Source organism: Tachyglossus aculeatus, chromosome 22, assembly GCF_015852505.1.
Source record: "Tachyglossus aculeatus isolate mTacAcu1 chromosome 22, mTacAcu1.pri, whole genome shotgun sequence".
Classification (NCBI taxonomy): Eukaryota; Metazoa; Chordata; class Mammalia; order Monotremata; family Tachyglossidae; genus Tachyglossus; species Tachyglossus aculeatus.
Window position 1 is genome coordinate 33,869,612 of NC_052087.1, and position 9,605 is coordinate 33,879,216.

Below are 9,605 nucleotides of genomic sequence, written 5' to 3' on the forward strand. Positions count from 1 at the left end.
GCCAGGGGGAGGATGTGGGCCGGGGGTCGACGGTGGGACATGCGAGAACGAGGCACAGTGAGGAGGTTAGTGGCAGAGGGCTGGGCTGGAGAAGGAGAGAAGGGAGGTGAGGTAGGAGGGGGCGAGGGGATGGACAGCCTTGAAGCCCAGGGTGAGGAGTTTTTGCTTGATGTGTAGGTTGACTGGCAGCCACTGGAGATTTTTGAGGAGAGGAGTAACATGCCCAGAGCGTTTCTGCACAGAGATGATCCGGGCAGCAGTGTTAAGTATCGACTGAAGTGAGGAGAGACAGGAGGATGGGAGATCAGAGAGGAGGCCGATGCAGTAATCCAGCTGGGATAGGATGAGAGATTGAACCAGCAGGGTAGCGGTTTGGATGGAGAGGAAAGGGCGGATCTTGGCGATGTTGCGGAGCTGAGGCCGGCAGGTTTTGGTGACGGCTTGGATATGAGGGGCGAATGAGAGAGCGGAGTTGAGGATGACACCAAGGTTGCGGGCTTGTGAGACGGGAATGATGGTAGTGCCGTCAACAGTGATGGGAAAGTCAGGGGGAGGGCAAGGTTTGGGAGGGAAGATAGTATTAAAAGCAGCCGAGAGAATGAGAATGATCAAGATGGAACACGACCTTTGGTGACTGTAGAGAGAGACAGTCTCTTTGGAGCAAGGGGTCCACAGCCTGACTGTAGCGGGAGAGGAAAAGAGGTGATGGGTGGGGAGGAAATGGAGGCAGCCGATGGATAGGAGCCGGGTTTGAAAGGAGAACAGGGAGATGGGGCGATAACTGGAAAGGGCGGTGGGGTCAGAGGAGGGCCTTTTACGTAGTGGGGAGGCTTCGGCGTGTTTGAAGGCAGAGAGAACGAGCCATCAGATTGAAAGGTTGAAAATAATGTGGGGAGAGAGGTGGGTAGGAGCAAACCATTTTAGGTGAGAGGGAAGAGGACTTCACTTCTCTAACACCTAACTCATCTATCTCGTCAAGGTTTCCCTTGCCCACGTGGCTCAGTGGAAAGAGCCCGGGCTTTGGAGTCAGAGGTCATGGGTTCAAATCCTGGCTCCGTCAACTGTCAGCTGTGTGACTTTGGGCAAGTCACTTAACTTCTCTGTGCCTCAGTTTCCTCATCTGTAAAATGAAGATTAAGACTGTGAGCCCCCCATGGGACAACCTGATCACTTTGTAACCTCCCCAGCACTTAGAACAGTGCTTTGCACATAGCAAGCGCTTAATAAATGCCATTATTATTATTATTATTATTATTATTAAAATTCTGGAGAGCAAGATCCTCCAACACCCTCATGGGACCCCCTCAAGGGCCAAACAATCTAGTGGAGAAGACAGGCATTAAAATAAATTACAGATAGGGAAAGCAGTAGAATCTCACAGAGAGCGCTCTTTTAAACGGTTAACATGGGAAACTAAGGGGCAAACACCCTCAATACAGGAGTGAAAGTAAAAAAAAGTCCTTTTTTTTCCAGAATGGCAAGCAGGCCATTTGCCAGGAGGGAAGAAAGAGGGAGGGCAATAAGGGGTGAAGAACAGGCATTTCTGGGGAGTTGGGAAGTGGCGGCCATTGAGAGATAGGTGGGATTGGGAGTGGGGCCGGGTGTTGTCTGAAACTTAGTTAGACCATAGCTGTATGTCCATCGGTTTCTCAGGTGCCCAGCTCTGCCACTTGTCATCTGTGTGACTTTTGGCACGCCATTTAGCGACTCTGGGCCTCAGGTACCTCATCTGTAAAATGGGGATTAAGACTGTGAGCCCCACAGGGGACAACCTGATCACCTTGTATTCCCCCCATTGCTTAGAACAGTGTTTTGCATATAGTAAATGCTTAAGAAATGCCATCATTATTATTAGCATTGTTTGGGGGACATTTTAATACAGGCATTATTTGTGGGGCAATTTCTCTGGATGCCAGGTGGAAGAGGTATAGGAACTGGAAATGAAAGGTGGCTGTTGGAGTGAAATTTTTCCAATTTCTTAGAGATTGAGTCCTTTCTAAAAGGCAAGGGACCCAAACTGCTTTTAATATTCAGGTCTGGGTGGACTGTGGTTTCTTCTAGAGGTAAAATTCTTTTGGCTTTTTTGTCTTTTAGGTAGTCTTGCTTCTGGACTAAAGTTGAAGGCAACAGGTGCTACCCAGAATCTCTTTGCCTGTGCGTTCCACCCGGAGAAGGTGTTCTTGCACTAAACTCTCTGAAATCGGCCTTTTATCAAGCTGACAATCCACCCCGAAACCATCACGAGCCCCAGGAAATGATGACGACGATGGTGAAGGAGACGGAATCCAAGGAAATATCTCACCAAGAAACGAAGACACCAAAAGTGGAAGAATTCTGTCAGGTATGTGAATTCTTGTGGCTTATGAAGTTCTGCCGTGGAAGTTGACTTGTTTTAGTCCTTTTTGCATTATGTACAGATGGGGATTCGTGCCTTGCCTTACTGTTCCGTTTGGTTATCAGATGAAAGACAAGACCATATTGCCCATATCAGCTGTTTTCTGGGGAGGAAGACCAAATTACAATTCCTTGCAGTTGGTACTTAGAAGCCCTTTGCCGACTTTCTCAATCTAAATCTGTGATTTGTAAGCTCCTTGAGGTCAAGGATTGTGCTTTCTAACTCTGTTGAGCACTTCCAAACGCTAAGTACAGTGCTTTGCACACATATAGAGTAATTGAAAAGTCAAGAGTCTCCAATAACTTTCCTAATGACAATGAACTAATTACCAAGCCCTCTCATATAACGCCCCTGCCACCTCGCTATTTTGGAAGATCTTTATTGTCACTGGCTTTTTGTTTATTGAGCATCCAACCTCAAAAGTCTCTTTGGTCTGCCAAAGAGACGCACCAACTGGAATCCCACCACAAGCTCTGTTGTGAGATGGGTATAATGCTGGCCTATTCTGATCTATTATCATTATTATTATTATTATTATTATTATCATTACATTTGTTAAGTGCTTACTATATGCCAAGCACTGTTTTAAGCACTGAGATAGATACAAGTTCATTTATTCATTCAATCGTATTTACTGAGTGCTTACTGTGTGCAGAGCACTGTACTAAGCGCTTGGGAAGTACAAGTTGGCAACATATAGAGACGGTCCCTACCCAACAACGGGCTCACAGTCTAGCAGGGGGAGACAGACAACAAAACAAAACATGTGGACAGGTGTCAAGTCATCAGAATAAATAGAAGTAAAGCTAGATGCACATCATTAACAAAATAAATGGAATAGTAAGTATGTACAAGTAAAATAGAGTAATAAAATTGTACAAACATATATACAGGTGCTGTGGGGAGGGGAAGCAGGTAGGGTGGGGGGATGGGGAGGGGGAGGGGAAAGGGGGGGCTCAGTCTGGGAAGGCCTCCTGGAGGAGGTGAGCTCTTCGTAGGGATTTGAAGGGAGGAAGAGAGCTATCCAACCTGAAGTTAATCAGGTTGGATACAGTTCCTGTCCCCCATGAGGCTCACAGTCTCAGTAGGAAGCATATGAATCCCTATTATTATTATTATGGTATTTGTTAAGCACTTTTTGTCATTAGGATGTTACCAAGATATATTTGTTAATGCACAAGATCAGTTTTTCCCAGAGAAAAAAATGCCTCTTACTAGTATGTTCAAACAGGGGCTCTGAAAATGCTATTTGCCAGGTCTTCTTTAAAGGCAACTCAAAGGTGTATGTACCCCCAAGGAACTAGAGAGACGCCACCCTATTACTCATCCCTGCTGATATTACGAGATGGAATTGGGGAGGGGGACCCAATCTGAACTCATTTTTCAAGCTTTGGCTGAGACAAAAAAGAAAAAAGTAGACCTTCTGTCCTCTGCAGCCTTAAGCATTCCTTGAGACTATGAGATGCATTTTACTTTACGCATTTCTGTGCTCCAGAGGTCTCTGAGATGGGGGAACAGGATCCGTTTTGACAAAATAATCTCACCAACCTTGTGAATTTCACTGTAGTGGGATTTCACCCTAAATTTTCTCATCCTATTGATGATTTTCTTCAGCGTTTGTCTCGTCCTCACAGTAAAGCTAGCGCATGTCAGTTAACCAGAAAATATGTCTGAATTAAATCATGAGCTGGGGACTCAAATGCTCCGGATTCTTTTTTGGTTGCTTCCATTTGATTTAGGTGATTTGTTTCTCAGTTTCTTTATCCGTAAATTGAGGATATACGCTTGCATTATTAGCTGAGTGTTCCCTAATAAAAGTTCTTAAAGTTCTTGGAGAACTGCAAGCATTTGATCATACATCATCCTGGCCTCATGTCCTTACGATCAGTCCTTGAAATCCCGATACATTTGGAAAACCATGTCTTATGCCAAAACGTTATAAGTCGGAACCAATTTTCTCAGTGGAAAAATGTTATAGACATGGGATTGTTTCCTCTAACAAGCTCAGATATCCCTTTCTCACCAAAGTTTCCCAGATTTGTGTGCTGAATTATCAATCAATTAATCATGCTTAGTAGTAAGTGTGCAGAGCACTGTACTAAGCAATTGGTACAGCTCAGTAGTAAGCAGTATAACAATGTAACAGACACATTCCCTGCCTGTAATGAGCTTATAGTCTAGAGGGGGAGACAGACATTCATATAATTAAATTATGGATATGTACATTAGTGCTGTGCGGACTGAGGGGCTTGGGGGTGAATAAATAATAATAATAATAATGGTATTTCTTAAGCGCTTACTATGTGCCAGGCACTGTTCTAAGTACCAAGGTAATCAAGTTGTCCCACGTGGGGCTCACAGTCTTAATCCCCATTTTACAGATGAGGTAACTGAGGCACAGAGAAGTTAAATGACTTACCCAAAGACAAGTGGTGGAGACAGGATTAGAACCCACGACTTCTGACTCCCAAACCCGTGCTCTTTCCACTAAGCCACGCTGCTTCCATGCTGAAAGGGAGCAAACCAGGGTGCAGAAGAAGGGAGTGGGAGTAAAAGAAATGAGGGCTTAGGGAACAATAATAATAATGATAATTTTGGTATTTGTTAAGCACTTACTGTATGCCAATCAATCGTATTTATTGAGCGCTTACTGTGTGCAGAGCACTGTACTAAGCACTTGGGAAGTACAAGTTGGCAAGCACTGTTCTAAGCACTGGGGGAGATACAAGGTAATCAGGTTGTCCCACATGGGGCTCACAGTCTTAATCCCCATTTTCCAGATGAGATAATGAAGCACAGAGAAGTTAAGTGACTTGCCCAAAGTCACACAGCTGATAAGGGGTGGAGCCGGGATTAGAACCCGTGACCTCTGACTGCCAAGCCCACGCTCGCTCTTTCTTCTGAGCCACACTGCTTTTCTCTAAGAGGGAAGGCCTCTTGGAGGAGGTGTGTATCCTGTATATATGTATATATATATATATATATATATATATATATATGTACATATGTTTGTACATATTTATTACTCTATTTATTTTACTTGTACATATTTATTCTATTTATTTTATTTTGTTAGTATGTTTGGTTTTGTTCTCTGTCTCCCCCTTTTAGACTGTGAGCCCACTGTTGGGTAGGGACTGTCTCTGTATGTTGCCAATTTGTACTTCCCAAGCGCTGAGTACAGTGCTCTGCACATAGTAAGCGCTCAATAAATACGATTGATGATGATGATGATGTGCCTTCAGTAAGGCATTAAAGATGGGGAGAGTAATTGTCTTTTGGAAATGGAGAGGGCATTTCAGGCCAGAGGCAGGAAACGGGCCAGAGGTTTCAGGGGGGTCGCATAACTAATTACAGATGAGCTACTTTGAGTCCGCTGACTGAGTCAATGGGACAGCTGACGCCTTTGATTTATTCAGAAGTAAAACAAGAGAGGGCAACCCTCCTTGGTGACCCTCCCGAAATATGGGGGGGGGAGGGCGGGGAGGGCAGGGACGACCCCTGTCCTGGTTAGTCAGGCCTGGCCCAGTGCGGGCAGAGAGAGGAGACTACGGCCGGGGAGCTAACACAGCTGTCCAACAAGTGTGTGCTGGGCTTTTTCTTTCAAAATTCAAAAAGCAGCACCATCATCATCATCATCATCAATCGTATTTATTGAGCGCTTCCTGTGTGCAGAGCACTGTACTAAGCGCTTGGGAAGTACAAGTTGGCAACGTATAGAGACAGTCCCTACCCAACAGTGGGCTCACAGTCTAGAAGGGGGAGACAGAGAACAAAACCAAACATACTAACAAAATAAAATAGACTAGATATGTACAAGTAAAATAAATAAATAGAGTAATAAATATGTACTAACATATATACATACATACACGTGCCTCCCACCTCTCCCACCATTATAATGATTATAATGGTGGGAGGGGTGGGTATTATCATTACCATTATTACTAACTATAATAAGAACTACAAATTTGCACTAAACTTTATAGGATGATGAATACAATCTGATCTGAGATCACCTTCATCACACCAGAGAAACTGTGGATAATGTTCCATTTGTGAATGCGTTTCAAAGGAATCTAGGGCTAAATTAATGATATAATTCCTGGTTTCCCCACAATATCAGGGCCTCTTCTTTTGGAATCTTTTTATATTAAAAATGAGTGCACTACAAAACAAACAAGTCTTTCACCGCTCAGTCAATTTTGTGAAGGACACCATTTTCACTTAATGTTATGGGTATTTCAATAGCAATGGCTTTTGTGTGATGAAGGTGATCTCAGATCAGATTGTATTCATCGTCCTATAACGTTTAGTGCGAATTTGTAGTTATTATTATAGTTAGTAATAATGGTAATGATAATAAGAAGAAGAATCATGTATTTGTTGAGCGCTTTCTATGTGCCAAACAATATACTAAGTGCTGGGGTAGATATGAGGTCAGACACAGTCCATGCTCACAGTTTAAGGGGGAAGGGGAGGTATTTCATCCCCATTTTACTGAGAAAGAAACTGGAGACTGAGTGGAGTGAACTTCTCAAGGTCATTCATTCACTCAGTCGTATTTATTGAGCGCTTCTTGTGTGCAGAGCACTGTACTAAGCGTTTGGAAAGTACAATTCAGCAACAAATAGGTCACACTCCTTCTCTAAGCCGGTTCTCTACCTTCACACGAGACAAAAAGGTGATGTTCCATTAGTAATGTTCTTGTTCTTTATGCCATTAAAATTTGTAGGTGATTGCCAAGAAGGAGAGCAATGCCAACAGTCAATGCCAAATTTTTCATGAGCTGGGCAACCCCGAGATCCAGGAAGCCTGTACATCTGAAAAAAATCTCCAAGAGCAAAGTGTCGCCAGGAAGCGAAGATTTACCGTTAGCTTGAAACTCAGTTCTAAGAAGTCGAGCCTGAGGATGCATGAAGTGGAAGGTGACATGGAGGAGACCATCTATTCTGTCCTAAAGGGCCTCAAGGCAGCCAAGGTGGAGATAGAGAAGCGGTCGGGCAGGGATATCCTTGTGCGTGGGGTGACTGGGATCAAAGGCTATGTTAATTTGGGCATGCCCCTCAAATGCCTGCCTAAAAAGTCTCACTTGGAAGTGACATTTCTCCAATGGAAAGGGAGTCAGGAAGAGGATGGCCAGAGCTACCGCCTATATGATACCCCAGCCACCGAATGTATCCTATTTCATATTCACACCATTGGGCGGAAGCAGCGGAAGATTGTTTACCGACAAGAACTTCACCAAGAAGGGGGCCAACTGTGCGTTTATGCCTTGAAAGGAGAGAGCATCAGAGATGCCCTGTGCAAAGACGGCCGATTTCATTCCCATCTGAAGGAGAGACAATGGAAGTTAGTAGAGAACGGCGAGTTAGTTGTGGAAAACACGCTTAGTGTCGACCAATTAAAGGACAGGCATTTTGAGGTTGAGCTGGAAAGGGCCAGAGGTGTCAGGGCATCAAATCCTCCAGAAAACCGCGAGGGAAGAAGGCTGCACAGGTTGGAAAAGGCCGTCTTGGAACTCTATCCCAATCTAGAGAATGAAAGTAAGGAAATCGATGCGCACTTTGAGCAGGAGCTGAAGGAAGAAGGAAGGAAGGCCAAAGAGCAGTTTAATTTGCATAAGAAGAACTTCGACAAAGTGATCCAGGACTCCACCGAAGTCAGAGTTCATAAGCTTCTTGCTAAGTTTAGTTCTTCCGTGGGGTACATCTCCTGGAATAACAATGGAGTCAGGGGCTCTGGCACCTGCTTCGTCTTAAGGGACAGGTTCATCCTCACCTGTCGGCATGTTGTCGATAGTATCGTGGGCCCCGGGGTCGAGAAGGATCAGTGGGCAGAGATAATCAGCGAGTGCACAGAGGTGACCTTCACTTTCGAAGGGTCCCGCATGAACAAAGAGGATCTGCTCGGGGTTGAACCTTGGTTTGAAGTCTCCAGCGTAGACCTTGATTATGCCGTCCTGCAACTGAAGGACAGTGAGAGGACCTTTCCTCCCGGCCTGCTTGACCAGATTTCTGCCCTACCATTTAATGGTTTGATTTATATCATCGGTCACCCAGAAGGGAATATCAAGTCAACTGACAGGTGTACCATCGTCCCTAAGAATCAGCGGGAGAGGGAGATACACAAACGGGTCAGCGCCAACGTAGGCCACAACTTCGAGAACTGCTCTGATGTCATTGGCCAAGCCAATTGCCTCCACACCTTCAGCCCGAGAAGTTTTAACGAGGATGTGGTTCACAATTCTGACCAATGCACCTACGACACGACCTTCTTCGGGGGTTCTTCGGGCTCACCGGTGTTCGATGCCAAAGGAAATCTGGTTGCCATGCACGCGGCCGGCTACCTGTACACCTTCCGCAGGCAGGTCCACAGCATCATCGAGATTGGCTATTCTATGAACTCCATCATCTTGGATATCAAGGAGAAGCACCACAGCTGGTTTTACTCTGAAGTTTTAAGATCTCAGGATGTAGAAATGCCGAGCGACAATGAATCGGAATAAGATACCGGCGTCTGGCCAACCTCTTAAGAGATTTGGGAAGCTTTGAATTGTTCCTCTTCAATGCTTCAATGCCAACTAGGAGACTCATCCGAGGATCATATCTCCCCCTCGTTCAGAGGTTCGATCGATCTGATTCTCTCCGGATGCTGTTTTTGATTTTCTCCGGATGCTGTTAACTGTGGATTCTGTGTTATAGAGACACACTCTCTCTCTCTCTGTCTCTCTGTCTCTCTGTCTCTCTCTCTCTCTCCCCCTCTCGTTTTCTTTTGATCCTGGTTAAAGCACCAGGCTAAGCATTGGAATAGCAATAAGATGACCAGATGGGACACAGTCCCAGACCCCTGCTGGGCTTACAGTCTAAGACGAGGGGAGAGCCGGTGTCCTGTCCCCATTTTACAGATGGGAAAACTGAGGCCCAGCAAGGTTATTAATAATAATAATAATAATAATAATGGTATTTGTTAAGCGCTTACTATGTGCAAAGCACTGTTCTAAGCGCTGGGGGGATACAAGGTGATCAGGTTGTCCCACGTGGGGCTCACAATCAATCCCCATTTTACAGATGAGGGAACTGAGGCACAGAGAAGTTAAGTGATTTGCCCAAAGTCACACAGCTATGTGCCAGGCACTGAACTAAGTGCTGGGGTAGATACAAGATCATCCGGTTGGACACAGTCCGTGTCCCATGTGGGGCTCACAGTC

At 45.1% G+C, this 9,605-nt stretch overlaps 1 protein-coding gene across 1 annotated transcript; it reads left to right on the forward strand.

Annotated features, from left to right (window-relative positions):
* Window positions 1–2,102: 2,102 nt before the first annotated feature.
* Window positions 2,103–9,285, forward strand: FAM111A (FAM111 trypsin like peptidase A). Its single transcript, XM_038764657.1, has 2 exons — window positions 2,103–2,341; window positions 7,131–9,285. Exons 1-2 carry the CDS (start codon window positions 2,255–2,257, stop codon window positions 8,901–8,903), a joined length of 1,860 nt encoding a protein of 619 aa, XP_038620585.1. The 5' UTR covers window positions 2,103–2,254; the 3' UTR covers window positions 8,904–9,285.
* Window positions 9,286–9,605: the final 320 nt, after the last annotated feature.

What these genes read in the sequence shown, in the direction of transcription:
- FAM111A (XM_038764657.1), top strand. Translation starts at nt 2,255, where the DNA reads ATGATGACGACGATGGTGAAGGAGACGGAATCCAAGGAAATATCTCAC. An exon ending in AAGTGGAAGAATTCTGTCAG is followed by an intron (nt 2,342 to 7,130) that starts GTATGTGAATTC and finishes TAAAATTTGTAG; the next exon opens with GTGATTGCCAAGAAGGAGAG.